This window comes from Eretmochelys imbricata, chromosome 24, assembly GCF_965152235.1.
Source record: "Eretmochelys imbricata isolate rEreImb1 chromosome 24, rEreImb1.hap1, whole genome shotgun sequence".
NCBI classification, from domain to species: domain Eukaryota; kingdom Metazoa; phylum Chordata; order Testudines; family Cheloniidae; genus Eretmochelys; species Eretmochelys imbricata.
In genome coordinates this window covers 13879595-13904509 of record NC_135595.1, presented here as the reverse complement: position 1 = coordinate 13904509, position 24915 = coordinate 13879595, and the positions used below count along the sequence as shown (strand labels likewise).

The 24915-nt window shown below is 60.7% G+C and overlaps 2 protein-coding genes across 6 annotated transcripts in view; both read left to right on the top strand.

Moving 5' to 3' along the window:
* Nucleotides 1–113: 113 nt before the first annotated feature.
* Nucleotides 114–11756, top strand: PROSER3 (proline and serine rich 3). Of its 5 annotated transcripts, none has more exons than XM_077841308.1 (12): nucleotides 114–251; nucleotides 940–1063; nucleotides 1419–1696; nucleotides 1989–2131; nucleotides 2300–2343; nucleotides 2675–2763; nucleotides 3003–3133; nucleotides 3404–3585; nucleotides 9645–10343; nucleotides 10556–10733; nucleotides 11067–11148; nucleotides 11296–11756. In XM_077841308.1, exons 1-12 carry the CDS (start codon nucleotides 187–189, stop codon nucleotides 11363–11365), a joined length of 2085 nt encoding a protein of 694 aa, XP_077697434.1. In that variant the 5' UTR covers nucleotides 114–186; the 3' UTR covers nucleotides 11366–11756. The 5 variants fall into 5 exon arrangements, with proteins under 5 accessions (XP_077697434.1, XP_077697436.1, XP_077697433.1 ...); XM_077841307.1 differs by having other exon boundaries at nucleotides 127–385; nucleotides 940–1048; XM_077841305.1 differs by having other exon boundaries at nucleotides 127–385.
* Nucleotides 11757–19453: 7697 nt separating this feature from the next.
* Nucleotides 19454–24915, top strand: part of ARHGAP33 (Rho GTPase activating protein 33) — a 44037-nt gene continuing 38575 nt past the window's right edge. The window contains exons 1-2 of the mRNA XM_077841368.1: nucleotides 19454–19521; nucleotides 23675–23769. The gene's annotated coding sequence lies outside the window, so the exon portion shown is untranslated. The remainder of the gene's footprint in view (nucleotides 19522–23674; nucleotides 23770–24915) is intronic.

Here is a 24915-nt window from a genome sequence, read left to right as displayed (position 1 = left end):
CCCCATGGAAGTTGTAGTCAGTGGCGAAATGACTCACGGTAGTTGTAGGCAAAGAGGCGCGGGGCACCATGGGAGCGTAGTCAGGAGGCGCTGTGCCTTATGGGAAGTTTAGGATCCGCCGACGGGCGCCTGGGCTGCCATTTTCAGCGGCGGGGCCGGGGGAAATCCCGGACAGCGTGGTGCATTATGGGACACAAGCCCACTCCCATTCTCTGCCGGCTTTTCCCGACATGCCTGGCGGTCGTTGCTAGGTGATGGCCTGGGCGGCAAGTTCGGTTGGGGGAGGGTCCTGGGGGTTGCTGGGACAGGGGGTGGAGCCCGGACGCCTGGGTTCCCATAACCCCCACGGTCCCGCACTTGCGGGGCTGGGAAGGATGGAGTCCAGGTAGGGTCCTTCCGAGATCGGGTCCTGGGTCCTCCCGCTTCCCCAACCTTCTCTCCGGTTCCCCCAGAGCTGGCTGCATACTAGCGTGCTCAGGCCGTGGGGCGGCGATACCGTCTGGTCCCTGGGGACGGGGGCGCGATGGTGTCTGGTCCCGGGGTGTGTGTGGGGACGGGGGGGCGATGCTGGCGGGGATTGGGGGAGAACTGGGGGCGCGGTGGTGTCTGGTCCTGGGGTGTGTGTGGGGACGGGGGGGACGATGCTGGTGGGGACGGGGGCGCGATGGTGTCTGGTCCCGGGGTGTGTGTGGGGACAAGGGGGGTGATGCTGGCGGGGATTGGGGGAGAACTGGGGGCGCGGTGGTGTCTGGTCCTGGGGTGCGTGGGGGACTGGGGGGGTGATGCTGTTTGGTCCCGGGGTGTGGGAGGGAGTGGGGGCGCGATGGTGTCTGGTCCCGGGGGCGGGGGGGGTGCTGTCTGGTTCTAGGGGTTGGGTTGGCGGGGGGGGCCCGGCCCGGCCCTGCCCCTGAGCCCTGCTAATTCCCCTTTTGCCTGCAGCACAGCTCTGTTCTCTGTCCAGGGGAGTCCCTTTGCCTTGGGGAGCCCAGCCCGGAGCCACTACCACCCTTCGCCTGCCCGCCTGCCTGGCCCACAGCACCAGTGCACGGTCCGGTGGGGTAGGGTATGAGAAGGCATTGGGGGGCTGGAGAGGGGAGCTGGGTCATGCTGTGTTATGGAGTTTGGGGGGAAGCTGAGTCAGGGTGGGGGCTGCAGAGAGGCATTGGGGGTCCTGAGAAAGGCTATGTTTGGTGAGTTAGGGGAAGCCGGGTTGGGCTGTGTGGGGGAGTGCTGCAGGGGGGAGCTTGGTCACATTAGGGGGCTGCAGGGGTGGAGCTGGGTCAGGCAGGGGCTGTTACGGGGAAACCAGGTTGGGCTGTGGAGGTCTGTGGGGGCTGCATCCTGGGAGAGATGGGGGTGCAGTCTCTGCCCAGGCTGGCCCCCATCACACTCCTGAGCTTTCTCCATTTCCCCCCTAGGCCCTGAGCCCAGCCCACCTGCTGCCCAGTGTCCCTGCCATCGCCCTGCACCGACAGTGCCCCCCTGAGCCCACAGCCTCCAGCCCCCAAGACCTCAGCTTCCTGCAGGGCCCCAGCTGCTGGGGGACAGCTCTGGACTCAGACTCCACCAATCCCGTCCTGGAATCATGGCCCTCGACCGACTGCAGCTCCCCTAGCACCCCCGAGAAGACGCCAGATTTGAGGCAGCTGCTGGACCCCCTAGCCTCAGCCCGGGCTGGGGTGTCCATCATTGCCAAGTGAGCTGCTCCCAGGGCAGTGGAGCCTGGTGGCCAGAGTGTGGTGGGTGGGGGCTGGGAGCCAGGGCTCCTAGGTTCTATCCCAGCTCTGAGAGGGGAATGGGGTCTAGTGGTTAGAGCAAGGGAGGGCAGATTGGGAGCCAAGACTCTTGGGTTCTCTCTAAGTTCTGGGAGGGGAGTGGGGTCTAGTGGTTAGAGCGGGGAAGTGGTGATTGGGAGCCAGGACTCTTTGGTCTTAGGCCTGGCTCCGGGCGGGGCAGGTGACCATTAACACCATCTCCTTTCCCTGCAGGTACATAGAGCGTTTCCGCCATGGGCAGCCGAGCAGCCGCAGCCAGCGCCAGGTGCCCCCCATCCCCACAGCCAGGGAGTTCTGGTGGCTCGAGCCAGCACCTCCCTCTGACAGCTCCACCCTGAAAGGGGGGGCAAAGCCAGGTACCCCCCTTGCTGGGCAGGGGTCCCCCATTCCCTGTCTCAGGGTCCCTGCTTGCAGGAGGGCCCTTAGACTAAAGGGTCCATACCCCTCCCCCGCTTGAGGTTCCTGCGGCTGGAGGGGCTGGTTGGTTCCCTGGATCCTCCTTTAACTGGGCCATCTCCTTACAGACTGCACCAAGCTGGAAGAGGCCAGACCGCCGCTGCGCCCCATGGTCAGTATGTCGCTTGCAGGGACGCAGAGCTGGCGGGCACCGGGCAGTCACTTAACAAGGGAGAGGGCCAGGCTGGCTCTGGGGTGCCCCTGGGACCCTGTCTAGCCCCTCTCTCTCCACTCTGGGGATCCCACCCCACCCCCAGGACCCTGCCCAGGCCTTCTCTATCTGCTTTGTGGATTCCCCCACAAGACCCTGCCCAGCCCCTATCTGGGGCAGCAGGGGGCCATGTACTCTGGCTGGCTCTGTGGGGGACAGTCCCTGGTGCTGCCAGCTCCCTGGGGCCTGTTTGTGGGGCTGTTGCCTGCACTGCACACTTGCTCTGTTCCAGGGGGTCCCCTCAGACACTTCCCTGCTGGAGTCGCCTGACCCCGACACCTGCAGCCTGCAGGAGAGAGCCACCCGGCTGCTGCTGAGAAGGTACTGTCCAGACACCCCCTCTCCCCCGCACTGGGTATTCCACCCCCCCGTTGGCACCCTCTTCCCTGCCGTGTACACATCCCCACCCCTGCAACCCCCCCCATCTCACCCCCTGTTGGACACACGCACACCCCCGCTGGGTATCCCCCCTCTGGCCCCTCCTGCACACTGGGGAGAGGAGGATGCCCTCCAACGGACAAACCCGCTGCCCCCTCTAAGCTTGCCTGCTCTTCCTGCAGTGAGTCCTCCCTGAGCAGCACCATCCCCGTCAGCTCTGAGGGGCTGCGCTCCACACCTCCATCCAGCATCCCGGACTCGGACCAGGCGCTTCCCAGCCCCCCTCACCTCTCCCTGCTGGAGCCCTCCCCAGGTAGGAACGTGAGTACTGGGCCTTTCCCCTCTAGGGGGCACCAGCTCTGATCCAGCCCCTGGGTGGGGATGAGCTGGCTCAGGGAGAGGGGAATGGAACACAAAAGCTTCCCCTCTAGGGGGCACCGGCTCCCATCTGGGTGGGGAACTGGCTGGCTCTGGGGGCAGGGAATGGAACACAGAGCCTTTCCTCTCCAGGGGGCGCCAGCTCCCATCCGGGCCCAGAGTGGCTTATCCCCAGTCTCTTGTTCCTCCCTTTGTGTCCCCCCAGGGTCCCTGCCTCCTGCCTGCTGGCCTCCTGCCCATATCCCACAAAGCTCCTCTTCCACTCGGCCGGAGGATGACATCCTTTTCCAGTGGCGCCTGCGTCGGAAGATGGAGCAGGCAAGCCAGGCCGGCAGGTCACTGCCCATGCTGGGCTGGAAGAGTCAGCTGGCCTGGGGCCCAAAGACGGTAGGAGCCCAGGGATGATTTGAGGGGATGATTCTGGGAGACCTGCCTCTCCCAGCAGGGATCATGGGGACACAGCCAGCTGTGGGGCTGTTCCCTGTCTGCCCTGCCCAAGAGCTGGCTACATCTCAGTGCTGGGCGAGCTGCCCCACTGCAATGTTGTATGTGCCTGTTCCCTGCCTGCCCTGCCCCAGAGTGCTGGACAAGTCAAACTACCCTGGGATCAGGTCACGGACTCTCATTCCCCCTGCACTCCCGGCTCTGTACGGTCCCTGGGAGGAGCTCCCATCAGTGTGACAGCCCTTCTCGTGGGTCCACACGCTCTCCGGGGGTTAAACCCTGTGCTCTAGCGCCTCCTGGACCTGCACCCCTCTGAATCTTCCATGGGTCCCCTCAGAGTGTCCACTCACGCTGGACCCCGGGGCCTCTGTGCCTAGAGAGAGCAATGCAACCCCAATCTCTACCCTGCAGTGACTCCCAGCCAGTGTAACACAGGAGGGTTTAGTGAGCATCTGAACCCAGCACAGGCAGTTCTCGGGGCTCTTGAGCCTGGCCAGTCTCAGCACCATCCATGTGGGTCTGTCCCAGTCCTGCTGGGCTCAGGCTGCTCTTTGTCCCCAGCTCAGCAGCCTTCTCCTTCCAGCCGAGCGCCCTATATCACCTTCCCTACAGCTCCTCCTCAGTTCACTGTTTTGATCCCAGGTATACAGGCCACTGAGGCCCTCTCTCTTCCATCCCTTGTTCCCCCACTGGCTGGAACCCAGCCGCAGAGGTCCTTCCTCTCTCCTCAGCCCATTGTTCTGCCATGGGCCAGAATCGGCTGACTGCCAAACTGGGGGTCCTACTAGTCACTAGGGTACCCAATCTCCAGGCAGTTGTTGGGGTCCTGACTGCCAGGTGAGGTCACACCTGGTCCTCTCCAGCAACAAACTCCCTCCTACCACCTCGTTAAGCACGCAGCACACAGGGGAACTGAGCCACAGACCGCAGTCATACAAGACACCAAGAAAATCCCCCCCGCTTCATCATAGTTCACCTACCGTTTCTGTGTAACTCCCCCCACCCCACTCAGAGCACCCCCCACCAATTCTTGCACCAGTGATGCTCCCGGGTGAGCCTTTATGTGTGACAGGGCATCATACAGCTGCTGCCTTTCCTAGCCACAAACTGCTCAGAGCCTTTCTGGTCCAGCTCTATTGCCAGCTCTCGCCCTGTCTCAGTGCTGTCCAGTTCATAGCCCGCGTGCTGGACCTCACCATCTACCTCTGTGCTACTGCTCAAGGATAAGGATAAATAGGAGGGGGACCAGAGAAGGGTTCAACGGTTAGAAAACCTGCCCAAGAGCGACAGATGTAGGCCTGGTCTGCACTACTCGGTTCGTTCGAGGTAGGCTGCGTTGGGTTGACCTAGTCGTGGAAGTGTCATCCCTAAGCCCTGGTCTACACTAGAGTTAGGGTGATGCAAGGTAGCCAACTTACGTGGGCACACAGTCACCATTCAATAACTGCAGCAGCCACATGCCAATGTAAGTTAGATCGATGTCCTTTTGTAACATAGTCGCAGCCTGAGATTATAGCTTAACGAAGAAGGGAAGGTGAAGGGGTGATTTATCGTAGCCAGGTCAACCCTGTGACAAAGTGGGGATTTTCCCCTTGTTATGTTGTATGTGAGACTTATTGTTTTGCATGAGTGCTGTGTGTGCCTCAGTTTCCCCGTGTATTGCACCAATGTCTAGGTGGTGGGAATAAGGGTGTGTGACTTTTGCGGGGGCTGATCCAGCTGCCCACATGGATGCTATGGCCGCCCCTTCGTAAGCTGAGACCTAGGAGGGGGATGCGAACAGGAGACTCTTGGCCCAGGAAGTGAGACAAAGGCCGGAGGAGGAGCAACGGCAGGGCAGGGGCCAGGCAGCTGGAAGCATGTTGGTCTTGGCTGGTTTGGTACGCAGGGGGAGAACCAGAGCCCTGGCTCTGGGCTCCCCTCCCCCCCAAGATGGACTTGGCTGAAAATCACTGATTTCTGCCCTACGCTGTGTTCCTGTTGACGAATAAACCTTCTGTTTTACTGGCTGGCTGAGAGTCATGTCTGACTGTGGAGTTGGAGTGCAGGACCCTCTGGCTTCCCCGCCCAGGCGGTGTGGAAGGGGATGCTGAATGCTCTGAGGTCAGACCCAGGAAGGTTGAAGCTGTGTAAGCTTCTTGCACTGGAGACAGTATAGCTCAGAGAGAGGAGGCTGTCCCAGAGTCCTAACTGGCTTCGTAGGGAGTAGTAACAGAGCATCGGCCCAGGGATTCCGTGACAACTGGTGGCAGTGGTGGGATAGATTGCCTTCTATGATGAGGTAACTGGCTCTGTGGATATAGGGAATACGGTAGATGTGATATGTCTTGACTTTAGCAAAGCTTTTGATATGGTCTCCCACAGTATTCTTGCCAGCAAGTTTAAAAAAAGTATAGAGTGGATGAATGGACTATAAGGTGGATAGAAAGCTGGCTAGATTGTCGGGCTCAACGGGTAGTGCTAAACAGCTCGATGTCTAGTTGACCACTGGTATCAAGCAGAGTGCCCCAGGACTGACCCCTGGGGCACTCGTTTTGTTCAACATCTTTATTAATGATCTGAATGATGGTGTGGATTGCATCCTCAGCAAGTTCACACACTAAGCTGGGGGGAGAGGTAGATATGCTGGAGGGTAAGGATAGGGTCCAGAGTGACCTAGACAAATTGGAGGATTGGGCCAAAAGAAATCTGAGGTTCAACAAGGACAAGTGCAGAGTCTGCACTTAGGAAGGAAGAATCCCGTGCACAGCTACAGGCTGGGGACCGACTGGCTAAGCAGCAGTTCTGCAGAAAAGGACCTGACCTGGGGATTACTGAGTACCAGAAGCTGGATATGAGTCAGCATGTGCCCTTGTTGCCAAGAAGGCCAACGGCATATTGGGCTGTATTAGTAGGAGCGTTGCCAGCAGATCAAGGAAAGTGATTATTCCCCTCTATTCGGCACTGGTGGGGCCACACCCGGAGTATTGTCCAGTTTTGGTCCCCCCGCCACTACAGAAGGGATGTGGACAAATTAGACAGTCCAGTGGAGGGCAATGAAAATGATTAGGGGGCTGGGGCACATGACTTACGAGGAGAGGCTGAGGGAAGGTGAAGAGGACAGGCTTGGGGTTATTTAGTCTGCAGAAGAGAAGAGTGAGGGGGGATTTGAGAGCAGCCTTCAACTACCTGAAGAGGGGTTCCAAAGGGGATGGAGCTATGATCTTCTCAGTGATGACAGAAGAAGCAGCAATGGTCTCAAGTTGCAGTGGGCGAAGTCTAGGTTGGATATTAGGAAACACTATTTCACTAGGAGGGTGGTGAAGCACTGGAATGGGTTACCTAGGGAGGAGGTGGAATCTCCATCCTTAGAAATTTTTAAGGCCCTGCTTGACAAAGCCCTGGCTGGGATGATTTAGTTGGTTTTGGTCCCGCATTGAGCAGGCGATTGGACTAGATGCCCTCCTGAGGTCTCTTCCAACCCTAAGATTCTATGATAAACTGCACCCTGTGGACAGAGCATCCTGCAGTAAGTGACTGGGGAGCAGTAGAACGAAAGGGGATTAGCGAGAGAGAGGCATGCTGAAGGCTCTGAGAGCTGAGGTTCCAGGAAGGTCAAAGCTGTGTAAGCTTCTTGCCCTGGAGACAGTGTAGCTCAGAGAGAGGAGGTTCCTCCAGAGTCCTGACTGGCTTCATAGGGAGTAGTTCCAGAGCATCGCCCGGTGACTCTGTGACAAACCCCAAACCCAGCCACATTGTAATGAACCCCACATTCTGACCCTGTCTGTCCGTCCATCCAACCTCCTTGGTCAGGTCCCGGGGAGAGCCCCCAGACCTCTCCAGCAGCCAAGGCTTTATTCCCCCCACCTCGCACTTTCCCTGTCTTCTTTTCCCCAGCTGGGTCTCTGCTCTGCTCCCTGTGGAGAGGTGGGGAAATCCGTCTCCTCTGGGACACTTCCACCTACAGGCAGCGTCCTGGTGACTGCTTGCCATTTCTTCTTGGCTTTTCTATTGATACAGGGCCTGCCTTGGCCAGTCGTTTTGAAGGACCCGGACACCCTTCATACCTTTGTCTCCTTTCCCAGCCCATCCTGAGAGCAAACAAACCTTTTCCCCTGTGATGGTGTCACAGTCTGGGTGCTCTGGAACTGCTCTGTGTGAGGTTCAGCCCAGATTCTGGTGTAGCAAGTCTCCCTGCAGGGGCCCTTCCACAAGAGCAAGAAGCATCTTCAGCTTCGGCACTTCCTGGGGCCAACCTCGGAGCGTTCAACCCCATGAGCTCCCCGCTGTGAATCCACCTGGAACAGAGTCCATTTTGGTGGGTGGGGTATGGAGCCCTGCACTCCACCTGCCCCCCCCTTCCCCCTCATCCCAAACCAGGAGACTGACCCTTTCAGCTGCCCACTGCCCCTCCTCCTTCCTTTGTCTCTTTCCTGGGCCAGCAGGTCCCCTGGTCTGCACCAGCACCTCCGGCTGGTTCTTGCAGAGGAGGGGGCCTGGCCAACAGTTGCCAGGATACACCATGTGGGCCATTCTCTGCAGCCCACCGGCAGTCACACCTGCCCTCTAGGGGTCTCTGCAACAATCATCCCACCACCTAGATACTTGAGTAACATATAAGGCAGGGGTGGGCAAACTTTTTGGCCTGGGGGCCACATCTGGGTATTGAAATTATATGGCAGGCCATGAATACTAACGAAATTGGGGTTGAGGGAGCGGGCTCTGGGGTGGGTCCAGAAATGAGGAGTTCAGGCTGCCGGAGGGGGCTCCAGGCTGGGGTTGGGATACAGGTGGGGGTGAAGGCTCTGGGGTGGAGCCAGGGATGCAGGAGGGGGCTGGGGGTGGAACAGAGGGGTTTGGAGTATGGGAGGGGACTCCGGGCTGAGGCAGGGGGTTGGGGTGTGGGAGGGGGTACAGGCTCTGGGCTAGGGACGAGTGGTTTGGGGTGTAGGAGGGTGCTCCGGGCTGGGACTGAGGGGTTCGGAGGGTGGGAGGGGGATCAGGGCTGGGGCTGGGGCGCAGGAGGTGGTATGGGGTGGAGGCTCTGGGTGGTGCTTACCTCAGCCAGCTCCTGGAAGCAGCGACATGTCCCCCCTCCGGCTCCTAGGCAGAGGTGCAGTGCCAGCCAGGTAGCTCTGTATGCTGCCCCATCTGCAGGCGCCGCCCTTGCGGACAATGGGAGCTGCAGAGATGGCACTTGGGGATGTGGTCAGCATGCAGAGTCCCCTTGTGGGGGACATGCTGCCGCTTCCAGGAGCCATGTGCGGAGCGGGGCAAGCTCCAGCTCCCCGGCAGGAGCTGGAGGGCCGATTAAAAGGTCTCACGGGCTGGACGCGGCCCATGGGCTGTAGTTTGCCCACCCCTGATATAGGGGAAGCTGAGACACACACAGTATTCAGAGAAAACATTAAGAACGTTCCCATTTCGTCCCATCCCCCCCCACCGGGTAACAATGCGTCATATAGGGGAAACTGAGGCACACATTGGCATCATAAAAAGATGACAGAAAATTCCCCCATTGCCACGCAGCTCAAGGAATTCTTCAGAACAGTTCTCAGGTTGTGTTACGCAAGGGGCCAGACTAAGTAATCACTATGGTGCCTTCTGGCCTTGGGATCTAGGAATCTGTAGCAAGTCTTAGCTCCGCCCGAGCAACCCCATCCGCCTGTGAGTCTCCCTTGTCCAGCTTGGGCCCTTGGGCTGGGCTTCCTGTCGCAGGTGAGTAGTTGACAGCAGGTTTCCCCTTGGGCTGCTCTGGAAGGTGCCTTCCCCGCCACCCGAGCTTCTCCTAGGCACTCCGAGCTGGCGTTGGCTGGCCCATTGATTCGGAGAGTGCCTTGAAGTTTGTAGCATTTCCCAGGGTTGCCATCTGGTGTGTCTCCCAGCGAAGTCATGGACGATCCCGTGGTGATGCACAAATGTTTGTGTTTTTAATGCAGTGAGCTCCAGCGATACTTAATATTATTCCAGGATGTTGCAGGCAATACCCCTTCATCGGCACACCTCTCCCCTTATTCCTGCAGGGTGATGGGGTGTGCATGACACGTCCTGGCCTTGGGCTGCTGCCAGGTGTGGCAGCATGGAAGAGCGGAGATGGCACTGCGTTCCCAGCACCTGCTGCCGAGCCAGAAGTGAGATCTGGCCTGGAGTGGGCACCAGGATCCTCTGTGCTTCACCAAGGAATGGGGCACCCCCTGGAGGTGCCCTTCCTGAGTGCTGAGCCAGCTGTGAGGCAGAACCCCATAGCAGTTCATGTCCTGGGGCAGGTGGCATCTGTTGCAACTCCCTCCAGCACACCACAGCCTGAGGGAGATGGAGGAGGAGCTGCAGAGAGGTGGAGCTCCCGGGATGCTCGGCGAGCAGCGGGACCAGGACCGGCGGAGCGGGCCGCCTCCCGGGATGCTCGGCGAGCAGCGGGACCAGGACCGGCGGAGCGGGCCGCCTCCCGGGATGCTCGGCGAGCAGCGGGACCAGGACCGGCGGAGCGGGCCGCCTCCCGGGATGCTCGGCGAGCAGCGGGACCGGGACCGGCGGAGCGGGCCGCCTCCCGGGATGCTCGGCGGGGAGTGTGGGCAGTGGGTGTGGCACAGAACATACTTAAAGAGACCCAGCAGCCTTCCAAACCTCAGCCGTCGCAAGGCAGAGCTGCCCTGGAGCCAGAGACCACCCCCAGCTGGAGGAGCGGGAAGCGGGAGTCCTCCATCCACGGTGCCCTGGGGCAGGTGCAGTACCCAGAGAGAGCCTGGCTGTGGGAAGTGAGGCGGGGTGTTAGTTGGGGGTGGGGTAGGGGAGCGGGGTGGGGCAGGGTGATGGCACAGTAGGGGTGCTGCCTCTGGGGAGCGGGGTGGGGCACTGGCTGCAGGGAGCAGGATAGGGGTGTGGGCTAGAGGCGCAGAGAGCAGGGCAAGTGACCTCCTGTATCTCTCTTTCCCAGGTGATCTCTGAGAGGCTGTTCTCCCCCCCGGCATCTCCCCACCCCACCAGGGGACACCAGTCAGGGCAGGGAGCAGTCTCTCCTTCAGAGCAGGGTGCAGCAGGGGAGCTCCCGGTCCCTGGCTCCCAGCACCCACAGCTGCTGCAGCTGGCAGCTCAGCTGCTAGAGGAGGCAGAGGGTGAGGGGGTACAGGGGGTGGCTGGCAGCCCGGGTAGGGAGGAGAGGGCTGGGGGACGGGGGGGCTCAGTGAGGAGTGGCAGCAGGAAATGGGAGATCTGCTCAGGTCTCATTTCAGGGTGGAGGGGCTCTGAGCAGGGCTAGGGAGGGATCTAGCCAGGGTCCCCGTGGGGACTGGGGGGAACTGGCTGGGGTCTTGTGGGAGGGGGACCTGGCTGGGGTGTGAGTGGGGGCAGGTGGGATTTGGGGGGACCTGGCTGGGGTGTGAGCGGGGCAGGTGGGATTTGGGGGGACATGGCTGGGGTATGAGCCGGGCTCTCTCTGTCGCCCCCAGAATCAGATGGCACTGAGTTCGAGGAGGATCCACTGCTGGAGGTGCTGCGGGGCCAACGAGAGGATCTGCGCAGCCAGCTCCGGTAATTACCCTGGAGCAACACTAGAGGGTGCTGTGGGGCAGGGCAGGGGATGGCTGCCATCCCCATGGGGCAGCTGGCCTGCCCGGCTGGGAGATGCAGCTATTCAGGGCACACTCAGTGCTAATTTGAGCTCTCTCACCCCCCCAGGGCCGTCGACATCGCAGTGTCCAGGCTCATGTCTCAGGGCTTGGCTGAGCCGCCCGGCCGCCCCTGCTGAGGGTCTCTGGGTCGCCCTTTCTTCCAGCCCTGCTCTGTCTGGAATCAGCCTTGGGGGGCCGGTAACAATATCCTGAGCCAGGGCGACTGGCTATGAGTCCACGTACCCCCATCTCAGGGCCGAGTCAGCCCAGAGCCAGGGGTGGGCGAATCTGCCAGCTCCCCTTGGGCCAGATAGGCTACCTAGCGCTGCCTGCACCTCAGCCAGGGCCTCGTGCCCCTTGGGGTAGGGTCATTGGCCCAGCGGGAGCGCTGGCTGTAGGTGGAGCCCCCAGCCTGGTCCAGCGGGGGGCACTGTAGGGCACAGGTGTGCTGGGGGGAGCTGTTCCCTGGCCAGGTGTGTATGGTTTTTGCTGTTTTCTTAGGCAGTGTAATAAAAGTGTGTTTCCTAATTGGCATGGGATGGGCTTGTCTGCAGCCGGCTCTGAGATGTGGAAATGGGGTATGGGGGGTGCCAGCTCCTATCTGGCCCCATGACGGGGGGCTGGCTAGCTCAAGGGGGCAGGGAATGAGGCCGGAGGCCTTTCCTTTCTAGGGAGTTTGCCTCCCAGAAAGAGCTGGTGCTCCCTAGCGGGGAAGCCCCATGTCTCCTCCTGTACTGCCCCCCAGGTGAGGAAGCCTGGCCCTCTGCCCAGCCCCCTGTGCCCAACTCTGGCTCTCCCTGGCCTGGGGCTAGTGCCTGTGTCAGGCCCACAAGTGCCAGCTCCTGGCCCCCCCAGCCCCTCATAATCAGCCCCTTGTGTGTCCAGTCCTCCATGGCCGTGTGTGTGCTGCCAACCCCATGGCCCCACCCCACAGGGAACCACAAAGTCAGGGGCCCCGCTCCCTGCCTATGGCAACCACATCCTGCCAGGACAGCTCCCCTGGGGGGAACTGGGCAGTGGGGTGCTGAGTGAGGGGGCTGTGAGACACTGCCCCTGGCTGGGGGTGTATCCCACTGCCCCGTGTTGAAGAGCGGGGTGTGTACACATACATACACCTCACTGCCTTCTGCTGGCTGGGATACCAGCTGTATCGCTGTGTGTGCTGCACCCTGTCCCGCTGGCAGCAGAGCGGGATTTTCCTCTGCTCCAGCTGCCTCTAGTCCACCAGAGTGATCCCTTCCCCCCAGCGCTCTGGGGCTGGGCCCAGCTCAGTCCCGTGCTCAGGAAGTGAGCACAAGCTGGAGGCTAAATTGGGCTCTTGGCACTTTGGCCCTAGCCGCCTGCAAACGGGAAGTGGGAGCCAGCAGCACGGGGGCGGGGACAGTTCCCGTCCCCACAGCTACTGGGGGGGAGAAGGGCGGGGGACCTAAAGTCCCCTGCTGTCCCAGCCTCCCTCACCTGCCAGCTCTGCTGGTGCCCCTCAATCCTGACCCACAGCACCCATGGGTGTTCTAGTTGGCAGCCGGTATCAAGTGGAGTGCCCCAAGGGTCGATCCTCAGGCCGGTTTTGTTCAATATCCTCATAAATGATCTGGAGGATGGTGTGGATTGCACCCTCAGCAAGTTTGCAGATGACACTAAACTGGGAGGAGAGGTAGATACGCTGGAGGGTAGGGATAGGATACAGAGGGCCCTAGACAAATTAGAGGATTGGGCTAAAAGAAATCTGATGAGGTTCAACAAGGACAAGTGCAGAGTCCTGCACTTAGGACGGAAGAATCCCATGCACCGCTACAGACTAGGGACCGAATGGCTCGGCAGCAGTTCAGCAGAAAAGGACCTAGGGGTTACAGTGGACGAGAAGCTGGATATGAGTCAACAGTGTGCCCTTGTTGCCAAGAAGGCCAATGGCATTTTGGGATGTATATGTAGGGACATTGCCAGCAGATCGAGGGATGTGATCGTTCCCCTCTATTCGACATTGGTGAGGCCTCATCTGGAGTACTGTGTCCAGGTTTGGGCCCTACACTACAAGAAGGATGTGGAAAAATTGGAAAAAGTCCAACGGAGGGCAACAAAAATGATTAGGGGACTGGAACACATGACTTATGAGGAGAGGCTGAGGGAACTGGGATTGTTTAGTCTGCGGAAGAGAAGAATGAGGGGGGATTTGATAGCTGCTTTCAACTACCTGAAAGGGGGTTCCAAAGAGGATGGATCTAGACTGTCATCAGCTAACAAGGAGTAATGGTCTCAAGTTGCAGCGGGGGAGGTTTAGGTTGGCTATTCGGAAAAACTTTTTCACTAGGAGGGTGATGAAACACTGCAATGCGCTACCTAGGGAGGTGGTGGAATCTCCTTCCTTAGAAGTTTTTAAGGTCAGGCTTGACAAAACCGTGGCTGGGATGATTTAATTGGGGATCGGTCCTGCTTTGAGCAGGGGATTAGATGACCTCCTGAGGTCCCTTCCAAATCTGATATTCTGTGATTCTAACTGGGGGGACTGGCTGGCTGCCGGGGTGGGGGTGGGGGCTTTCCCTCTAGAGACGCCAGCCCTATCTGGCCCCAGGGTAGGGGCTGGGAAGCTCAGTGCCATGTGCTGATGCTGCCTGTTGCCCCCAGCCCCCTCGTGGTGCCCAGGGCAGCTCCCTGCAGGCAGTCTGGGAGGAACGGATCAGCAACTCGACTTCCCCTCTGAGCAGCGCGACAATGTGGTTTAACCTGTGGGTTCCAGCTTCCTGCACTGGGCGGCCCGAGGCAGTGCAGAGTCACAGCTCCCCAGGCCCCACACTGGAGCCCCTGGTGCCCCCGGACACGGGCTCTGAGCCACCACAGGTAGGAGGGCGTGGGGGGATGCTACCAGTACCCTGGATGCCTGGGTCCCATGGGCTGGGCAGCACCAGCTGCAGAGTCCCGAGGGGGCGGAGACACCACCTGAGTCCGAGGGATCCTGGCCCGCTTGTTCAGTGAAGGCTTTCCTGCTCTGTCACTTCCTGGCTCACGCCCCGCTCGCTTGGTCTGCCGCCTGCACCCATTTGCACTGGCTGCCCATCAGGGCAGTGCCTGGCTGGTCTCCTGCCCCTCCCCATACACCTTCTGCCAGGGGCCTCTGGCTGGCCTCCTCCCCATGCAGCCCTACGTGCCCCTCCATCCACCCTGCCATCTACCCCTCCCAACGTGCCCTCTCCATCCATCCATCCACCTGCCCCTCTCCACGCGTCCCCTCCATCCATCCACTCGCCCCTCCCTACATGCCCACTCCACCTTTGCGAACTGGTGGGGGACAGGAGAGATCCCAAAGGCCTGGAAAGGGAAACATCGCACCTGTCTGTGCATAGGCACAATCTAGGAGCTCCTAGACCAACCAGGGAGAGAGATTGGCCCTTAGCAGGTGGGGTAGTGAGACCTGACTGTTTGGGGCACATGGGTTTGTCCAGAACAAATCATGTCCATGACCCACTCTCCTCTGACAGGGCCTATCCTTGGGGAAGGGGGGGTGGTTGACATGAGCTATTGCCCCTTCAGTGAGGCTGTTGATATTGTCCCATGTGACCTACTGAACAAATCAGGGCCACGCAGCCTAGCCGAGTCTGCTTGGGGGCAGGTGCCCATTCCCAGGGGGTCGGGTCGGTGGTTGGCACCGAGTGGGGCCTGCCAGGATCAAGCCTGGCTCCGGTTTTGAGGACTATCTTCATCAGGGATTGGGCTAATGGCAGCTTGTAGCGTCTGCAGACAGCACCCAGCCAGGCGGCGCACCAGTGCTTTGGGGGACAGGATTCGAAACCCAAGTGATCTGGAAAAACGGCCCAGGAGACACCTGCTGAAATTCACGGAGGCCACGTGCAAAACACAAGGCTAAGGCAGGTCGATGCAATGCTGCCTGGTGCCGCTGCACCACCTCCATGAGCGGGGTATGAATGTCCCCGGGAGCACTTTTGAGTCTCCAGGGCACTGTCTGTACTGGGGTTAGGCCAGTGCAGCTGCGTCGCTCGGGGGGATTTTCACACCCCCAGTGGTGTGGTTCTACTGTCGCACGATTTGAGTGTAGCCCTGGTTTGAGGGGGAGCTCGTGCTGCCAGCCTAGGAGAGTCCTGCAGAGAAGGAGCTGGGGGAGAGCTGTAGCTCACGAAAGCTTATGCTCAAATAAATTTGTTACTCTAGATATAGGTCACCAGAGTAACACTAGTGCCAAGCCAGCGCCCGTGGTTCCAGCTGGGCCAGCAGGGGCCTGGGGACCAGACAGGAGCCACTCTGCAGCCGTGCCGAGGAGGCCTCGGTCAGTGTCCTGGGTCCGGTTCTGGGTGCTGCGCAACGGGGGTGAATGTGGCCGCTGGCAAAGCCGCAAGGAAAGCAGCAAAGGCGGAAAGGGCTGGACCCCTGGGCTGGGAGGAGAGACTGAAACCTGGGGCCGGGAAGCTGGAGCTGAGACACTGGCTCTGGCGTGTTGTGCAGACGGGCAGCCAGGCCTCTTGGTAGGGCCAGGCGGAAAGGGCAGCAGTGCCGCGAGGCCAGCTAAGGTTGGACATTGTATGTGGGAAGCTTGGCAGGTGCCCTGGGGCAGGACAGGAACCTAAGCAGGGAGTCCCGGCGCAGGAGGCTTCTAAAAGCAGGGCAGACAGAGCCCTGGCTGGGCTGGATGCCCTCTCCAGGTCCCTTTCAGCCCCACATTGCTATGGGTCTATGATCCCTCCATCTGCCCCCCTCCACACATCCACCATCCTCCCACCAATCTACCCTGCCCCACATGCACCCTCCATCTGTCCTTCCCCACACCACCCCTCCCTCCATTTGCCCCCCACGTGCACCCTCCACCCCCCATTTTTCCCCACACCCACCCCTTTCCCTGACACATATCCTCTACCTCTCAATCCATCCGTCCTTCCCCTTCATTCATCCATCCATCCATCCATCCATCCTTCCCCACATCCACCCCTCCCTCCATCTGCCCTCCCACATGCACCCTCCACTCACCCACCCCTCCGCCCCTGCCCACACATATCCTTTACCCCTCCATCCATCCATCCCTCCATCTGCCTGTCCATCCATGCCCACGTGCAGACGTCTGTCTATCCATCTGCACATGTACACCCCCCCCCCCCCATTGGCCCTGCTCCCAGACATCTACCAGAGTCACTCTGGTTCCTGACGCAGCTTCTTCTTGCTCCACGGGACTGGGGTTTCCTTCCACCCCACGTCTGTGCAGCTGGCATGTGTGTGCATGTGAACACTGCCCCCCCTTATAGGGGATGAGCCCAGCTCTGTGTGTGTACTGACCCCTGCTGGAGGAGCTGAGTCCCCCTCCATATGTGTGTCTGTCACTCACTGCCCCCCAGCCCCTCTCCTGCGAGGGGGTCCTTTCTCCCCCAGCCTCCTGGGAAAGCCCCAGCCCAGCTGTCAGCCCATCTGCCTTCCCAGTGGGCGGGGCGGGGGGGGGGCGAGAGGGAAATCCCTTGTCCCCACCCCCCTTCCCTATACAGCCTTTTTTTTTTTTGTCTCCCTCCTTTCCCACCCTCCCCACTTGCACTTCCCCCTCTGCCTGTCTCTTCCTTTTGCATTTCCTGCCCTGCCCTCCACCCAGCCTTTGCGCCCCCTGCCACCAAGATCACCAGTGGGAAAACAGTGAATGTCAGGGACACTGGACTTTGGAGATCATGAGGAGGCAGGCAGGCCAGCTCCCCCCACACACACACACCCCGTGATTGGCTCAGGCTCTCAGCAGACCCAGGCAGCGTTGCTGGGTTGGTCACAGGTGGGGAAGCTCCCCATTCTCTCAGCGACAGGCACAGGCTCTCAGCAAACCCAGGAAGCTTCTATCCCAGGGCTTCTCAAACAGGGTTGGGACCCCTCAGGGGGTTGCGGTGTTATTACATGGGGGGTTGCGAGCTGTCAGCCTCCACCCCAAACCCCACTTTACCTCCAGCATTTATAATAGTGTTAAATATATAAAAATGTGTTTTTAATTTATAAGCGGGGGATGCACTCAGAGGCTTGCTGTGTGAAAGGGGTCACCAGTACAAAGGTTTGAGAACTGCTGGTCTATCCCAACCACTGAGGCCAGAAGCTTTAGCAGCCCGTGAAAGCTGAAGTTCTGTGGGACGTGATGGCACCAGCACAGCCAGAGACCACGTGGGAGGTGACGGAGCTAGCTCACAACTGAGACTCTGACAAGCAGCTGGCTTGGGGGGTGGGAATGGGGCATGAGGCCTTTCCCTTCCAGGGGGCACCAGCTTCAATCCAGCCCCAGCCTGTGCTAGGGGGTTCTGCTCTCTGACCCCCCAGCCTTGTTCCATCTGCAAACTTGGTGCGCAGGGGCGCTGTGCCCATGACAGTGGGACAGGCCCAGCCAGGCCCCCAGACATACCTGGCAGAGCCCCACAGTGCTACCACCCCAGCCCTGCTCTCTGAAACCTGCTGCCCTGCTTGGCAAGTCTCAATCCAGCTGGGGCTGTCCTGGCGCTGATCTTGCAGCCTCGGGCTGGGTAGGGATGTGGGTGGGGAAACCTCCAGAACAACCAGGGGGCTGCAGGGACCAGGGTGGGGGATCAGCAGGGGACGCTCTCCCCTTGCAGTCAGGGCTGGCCCCAGTGTGGTGTCGCTGGGTGGCTCTTCCCCAGCTGCCCCATCCCAGAGGTGGCTGCATCTCATTAGTGGACGAGCATCCCTGTGTGGAATTATGTGTCGCTATTCCCTGGCTGCCCTGCCCCAGAGGTGGCTGCATCTCAGCGCCAGGCGAGCCTTCTATGTAAGCAGTGGTGCTGGACTATTGATAAAGAGGACAGTTGTGGTGAGCACGAAGGGCGTCCTAGTGCAAAAGGCATGGGGGGATGTGCATGGCGGGGCAGAGTAGCCTTGTTCACTGGGCACAGGTGAGTGTACCCAGGAGGATGTAGGTCAGGGGTGGGCAAACTATGGCCCGCAAGCTGTTTTAATCTGCTCCTGCTGGGGACTGGGGTCTGGGGCTTGCCCTGCTCCAGCCAGGGAGCAGAGACGGGGACTGCTCCACACAGCTCCCAGAAGCAGTGGAATGGCCCCCCTCTGGCTTCTACGCATAGAGGCAACCTGTGCCGCACCCTCAGCTCCCTTTGGCCAGGAACTGTGACCAATGGGAGCTGTGGGGGAGGTGCCTGCGGATGGGGCAGCGAGCAGAGCCACCTGGCTGTGCCTCCGCGTCGGAGCCGGAGAAGGGCCATGCCGCTACTTCCAGGAGCTGTTTGAAGTAAACGCTGCCTAGAGCCTGCAGCCAGAGCCTCTCCCCGCACCCCGACCCCCTGCCCCAGCCCTGATCCCCCTCCCACCCTCCAAACCCCTTGATCCCAGCCCAGAGCACCCTCCTGCACCCCAAACTCGTCATCCCCAGCCTCACCCCAGAGCCCACACCCCTAGCCAGAGCCCTCACCCCCCCCAGCACCCTTCCGTCCCCGTCTGGAGCCCCCTCCTGCACACTGAACTCCTCGTTTCTGGCTCCATCCCAGAGCCCGCACCCCAACCAGACCCCTCACCCCCTCCCGCACTCCAACCCTAATTTTGTGAGCATTAATGGCCCACCATACAATTTCTATTCCCAGATGTGGCCCTCGGGCCAAAATGTTTGCCCACCCTTGCTGTAGGTGCACAGGGCCCAGCCCAGCGTGTGTGGCAGGGAGGCGCTGGCGCGAGACTTGTGAGTAAGCATGCACAAGGGGATCTCAGTGCCAGGAGCACAGCCGTGCCAGCCTGCACCCAGCTCACGCTTAGCTCAGAATACAGTCCCCAGATTTAACGCGCCAACAGGATCTGGCGACCCCCAGCCGCTTCCTGCTGCAGTTCCCAAATGCGGGCAGGAAGCAGAAGCAGTATCTGCAGGAGGAGCGAGATCTGATCCAAGCAGCTTAGACCTTTGGGGATGCTCACCCAGCACTGATGTGCAGTCACCTCAGGGGCAGCTGGGGAACAGCCGCACATAACGCTGCACAGGGACGACTTGCCCAGTGCTGAGATGCAGCCACCTCTGGGTTCAGGGCAGCCGGAGAACAGTTGTGCATAACACCACACAGGGACAGCTCACCCAGCGCTGAGAGGCAGCCACCTTTGGGGTGGGGCAGCTGGGGAACAGCCACATGTAAGGCTGCACAGGGACCTCTTATTAGTGTCCCTGTGTGGCAGGGACCCTGGTCACAGCTGGACCCCATCAATTGACCCCACCCTGCTTCAGGGTCTCCAGCTCCCCACCATGGAGCCCCGTGTGCGGCGCCGATTCTCCTTGGTGGACAACAGCCAGCAGAAGTGGACGCCTCGTCTGCGCTCGCTCTCCACGGTAGGGAGCAGAAAGGGAACTCGGCATCCCCCGGCCCCACCATGGGCACAGTGAGTGCTGGGGGGCAAGGCAGGGATTCCTGGAGGGGTCTGGGAGCTGCACCCCAATGCTGCTCCCTGATCTCTCCCCAATGCACAGCCCCCCAACTTCTCTGCCCTGAACCAGATATGCAGTCCCCCTCCCGAGGAGTCTCCCCAGATTGGTAACTCCAAACCCAGACAGCGCACCCAGCCCACACAGAGCAGACCCCCAGACGGAGGCAGCAGGGACTCCCTCACTGACTCACACAGGCCCCCTTCCCTGCACAGCCCCCCAATCCCTCCACAAACCCTCCTGACCCTCAATACTTTCCGTCCCCCCAACTGTTAGAGACTCCATGACCCACCCCATCACTTGCAGCCCTGCTTGGAATACTCTGGCCACCCCGTAGCCTCCATCCCTCCCCTTCCCTTCACCTTGATCAGTTCCCCCCACAGCCCCCTCCTGCACCCTACAGCTCCTTACTCCCCCCACCCTCATGCCCCCCATGCAGTCCCCAATTGCCTCACTTGTGTCATCCCCTCTCCACACCAAATACCCCTGGCACTGACACCCCCCACACCCTAAACTGTCCTGTTCCTCACACTGGGTAGAGAGTGGGCTGGGGGGGCCTCAGGTGGGGAGGAGGATTTGGGGGGGTCAGTCTGTGGAGGGCTGGGGTCAATCTGTGGGGCACAGGGGCTCAGTCTGTGGGGCACTGGGGCTGGGGGTTAGTCTGTGAGGGGCTGGGGGGTCAATCTGTGGGGGGAAGGGGTTGGGGTCAGTCTGTGGGACACTGGGGCTGGGGGTCAGTCTGTGGGGGGCTGGGGGGTCAATCTGTGGGGAGAAGGGGTTGGGGTCAGTCTGTGGGACACTGGGGCTGGGGGTCAGTCTGTGGGGGAAGGCTGAGGGGGGGGTCCTGATGTATCCTGTGCTGAGAACGCAGCCGCACACAGTGACCTAGGAGCATCCTCCCCCGGGAATTCCCACCCCTGACACTGCCACCAAGGGCCTGGGCCTCAGGAGGGGAGTGGGGGGCTGGGGGCTGGGACTCCAGGGTTCTCTCCCTGGCTCCGGGAAGGGAGTGGGGTCTGGTGGTTACAGCGGGGGGGCTAGGACTCCTGGGTTCTCTCCCTGACGCGGGGGGGGGGGGGGGGCTGCGCGAGCCGGGCTAACAGAAGCCCCTTTGTGCGGGTTGCCCAGCTGCTGGCGCCTGGCCCATTGTGCCTCTGCCCCTTTGCATCTCAATGGGAACGTACCAGCGGGCGCGGCCCTCCCAGCCCCCCGGCCCCAGGGGCGCTCCCTGGGGCACCTTCCCGGTGGGGCCGGGCGTGGGGGGCACCCCTGCATCCTGCCCCCCGCCCTCCTCTCCCAGGAGCTTTTCCGTTCTCTCCTTCCCCAGGCGTCGGGGTGGGGGGCTGCCAGCGCGCGCGCGCTCCCCCCTCCCCGCCTCCCTCCCCGGCTCCCCCGTCTGTCTGTCTCCGTCCGCCTCCCCCTCCACGCCCCTCCCTCCGCCTGGCTCCTTCCGTCCCCCCATCCCTCCGCCTGGCTCCTTCCCCCGCTCCGCGGCTCGGAGCCCGGCGAGGCTCTGTCCTGGGGGTAGGAGCGCCCGTCCGTCCCTCTGTCCGTCCGTCTCCCCCCCACCCCCGGTGTGTGTCTCCTCCCCCTCCCCGTCTGCCTCCTTCCCTCTCTCTCCAGCTTCTCCACCCTCCCGCCCCATTGTGCCGCTCTCCACCCATGGCCAGTGGGAGCTGACCCCCCCACCCACGCTCCCTCCCTGGGGGGCTGCGGATGGGGGTCCTGTCCCTGCTAGATGCCGCCCCCCCCTCCGCATGGCTCCGGCCCTCACCCCCGGCTTCTCCTAGCGGTCCGGAGACACAATGGTGGTAAGTGGGGGGGGGGTTATTGTCTGGGCTGACGGGGAGGGGTCCCCATTGGATTGTGCCCCCATGTTTGTTTAACCCTCTACCCACCCCAAAATGCTGCCCGCCCTTCCCGGCTTGCTTCGGCGCCAACGCTCCCCACACATGCACCTGTTCCTTAGTCCCACCCCCATCCCAACCCCCATATATATATTTAGGGTCCCCTCCCCTGCACCTCTAATCCCTCTTCGGGGCATCTCTCAGGTTGGGGGCTCTATTCCAGAGTGTATTTAGGGTCCCCTCCCGTGACCCCACAATCCCGCCTCGGGGCATCTCTCCGATTGGGGGTTATGGAGTTTTAGGGGTGTCTTCCCCCATAAACCTCCCTGACCATAAAGATTTGGGGGGAAGACACAGTGCACACCTCTCACACTTTTGTGGGGAGATTTTGCAGGGAATCCCAGTTCCAAAATCCCCACACCCTCAAAATCCTCTTTTGGGGGGCCAGGGGAATCTCCCCTATAAATGCTCCAAGATTTGGCAGTCCCACTCCCATGCTGTAAGTATTTTGGGGCACCCAGTTTCTCATCAGTTTTTATTTGGGAGGGGGCTATAATTTTTCCAGCTGTCTTGCTCTGTATTTTGGGGACTTGGCCCCTTTCTGCCTGAAATCACCTAGCAGCCAATCTTAGCCTCCCATGAGGGGTTGTGCACCCCACTTTTGCACAGGAAATGAGGGTCTCTGTTAATCCAGTGCGGGGATATTCTGCCCCCTAACCCTGAATGATGCAGCTAGATGGGGGAAATGAGTACGCACACCAGAGGTGTGCAGGGAGAGAGCCCCAACCCCAAACTATTGGGGTGGGTTATAAGGGGGCCAGATAGGCTGGGGGTGGGTTATGGGGGAGCAGCTCACCGAGGGGCAGGTATCGGAGGTGCAGCTAGGTAGGGGTGGGAGATAAGGGGGTCAGCTGGGCTGGGGAAGAGGGAGCTGGGTTATGGGGGGCGTCTTGTGCTTTTCCTGGGTCCCCGTGGGAGGAACTGGGCCATTGCAAGAAGCTGTTATGTAACCCCCACCACGTGTCTTAACCCCCCCCCCCCAACGTGGAGGTGGCGGGAGTGTGGGGGGGTGTCTCCTACGCAACCTCTTGTGGGAGGAAGGGAGGCAGTGGGGGAGCAGGGATATGGCCAGGTGTTTGTGGGGGTCAGTTCCTTGCGGGGAGATGGGAAGGTAAGGTGCGGGGGTGGGGGTGTTACACTCCTGTGTCTGTCTCGCCCTTTGTCTTCTGTCTCCCTTCCCCAGATCTGGTCTGTCGGGCTATGCCCCACAGAGCCCAGGCGCCCCCTTCCCCCCATGGCATCCCCCACTCCCACCCCGCCTTACACCCATCCCACTTGGAGAGAAGGGCCAGGCCGGGGTTCTGGGCCTGACTCGGTTCTGAGGCCATTGGGGCTCCCCCACTTGCAGTCAATAACCGGAGCATCCATGCAACTGACAGAGAGGATGTGGTCTCCGATCCAGCCCCAGGGCAGGGAATGGGGCCTTTCCCCGCTAGTGGGACGCCAGCTCTGATGCAGCCCCAGGTTGATTTGGATTTTGGGTTGCAGTTTGGGGCTCTGTATGCATTTGGGGCTGTAGGGTGTGGTGACTTCTACCCCTCCTGAGCTGCCTTTGCCCATGCCTGTACCCCTACCTCTCCATCTCTCAACAAGGTCCTGCCCCCAAATCTGTCTGGTGGAAATAGAAGGGGAGATGTCCCTTTCCCAGCAATCCCCCAGCCTCTCTGCACAGTGCCAGGGATTTGGGGTTGATGGGGTGCTTTCCCAAAGGGTAAAATGGGGAGCTGCAGGGAGTGGTGGGGGTCATGGCAAAGAATATCTAAGCAGGCAGCTATTGACGGGAAACCTGATCCATGGAGATTGTTGCTCCGCAGGCTGCTAAAGCTAAAGGGGATGGGATTACATGGCGCAGGGGGGAGAACTGGGATGGTTGGCGTGCAGCAGGGATGCAGCCACCTCTGGGGTGGGGCAGCATCTCAGTGCTGGGTGAGCTGTCCCTGTGCAGCATTATGTGCAGCTGTTCCCCAGCTGCCCTGCCCCAGAGCTGGCTGCATCTCTGCACCAGACAATCTGTCCCCGTGCAGTGTTATGTGCGGCTGTTCCCCAGCTTTCTCCCCTGTGAGGTGGCTGCAACTCAGCACCAGGTGAGCACTTTGGGCTCCTTTTGGGGGATGGTAAATTGGGGCTGAGGTCTGTTTGATTTGCTGTTGCAGGCCCGCAGCACGGACAGTCTGGATGGGACAGGGGATGGGCCGATCCGCCCCCTGGGCAACACAGCCACCAGCGTCAAGGGGAAAGCCCCCAAGAGGTAAGCAGGGGGAGCCCTGCTCTGGGAGGGGCACCCCTATTGGTGAGTGTGGCATGACGTGTGCCTAGCCCGTCCATGCAATGGGGGAGTGAGTGGGTTCTCCGCTGGGGTCCCTGTGGGCTGGGCGGTCGCTGATGGGAGAGGAGGGTTCAGATCTCAGGCTCCCCTCTTGGGGGCACGTGTCCCATGGGAGTCCAGCTAGAGAAACAGACAATTAAAGGGACAATAGAAAGGACAGCATCCTCTAATATGTGGGCTGAGATATAGCTCCAGGGGAAGGATGGGGCTGTGTCTGGGTGCCAGAGAGTCTGAGGGGCTACGGTATAGTGCAGGGCCAGGGACATGTCTTGGTGCTGGGAGGCCCGGGGAGGGGGATGTGTCTTGGTGCTGGGAGGCCTGGGGATCTGGGATATAGCAGAAGGGAGGGTGTGTCTCGGTACAGGGGGTCCCAGGGCTGGGATATAGCTTGGGGGAGGAAGGGGCTGTCTGGATATCGGGGAGTCTGGGGCGCTGGGATATAGCGCGGGGACGGGGACGTGTCTCAGTGCCATGGGGGCTGGGATGTATGGGGGGGTTCTAGGTCCTGGGGTTCCAGGGCTGGGATATAGAGGGGGGGCGTGTCTAGGTGCTGGGAGTGTCTGGGTGCTGGGGGGTCCCAGGGCTGGGATATGGGGGGGTGTCTAGGTGCTGGGGGGTTCCAGGCCTGGGATATGGGGGGGCATGTCTGGGCGCTGGGGGGTTCCAGGGCTAGGATATAGAGGTGGGTATCTGGGTGCTGGGGGGATCCCAAGGCTGGGATATAGCAGGGGGCAGGGGAGACACTGGGCTCTGTCTCGCTGTTGGGTACATGGCTGTTACCTGATTAGGATATTGTGGGTGCTTGGAGTATTCTGGGGGTGCTGTATGCTGGGCAGTTGGAGTTTGAGATATAACAACAGTGGGATATAACAACAGGATAGTGTTCTGTCTGCTGTCGGGGTCCCCAGTTGGGATTGGGGTAGAGCTGAGGGGGGATGGGTTCTGTGGGGTGGGGTACAGCAGAATGGGGATGGTTTCTGGGGGGTTGGGGTACAGCCAAGGGGGATGGGTTCTTTGGGGGGTTGGGGTACAACAGAAGGGGGATGGGTTCTGTGGACAGTTGTAGTC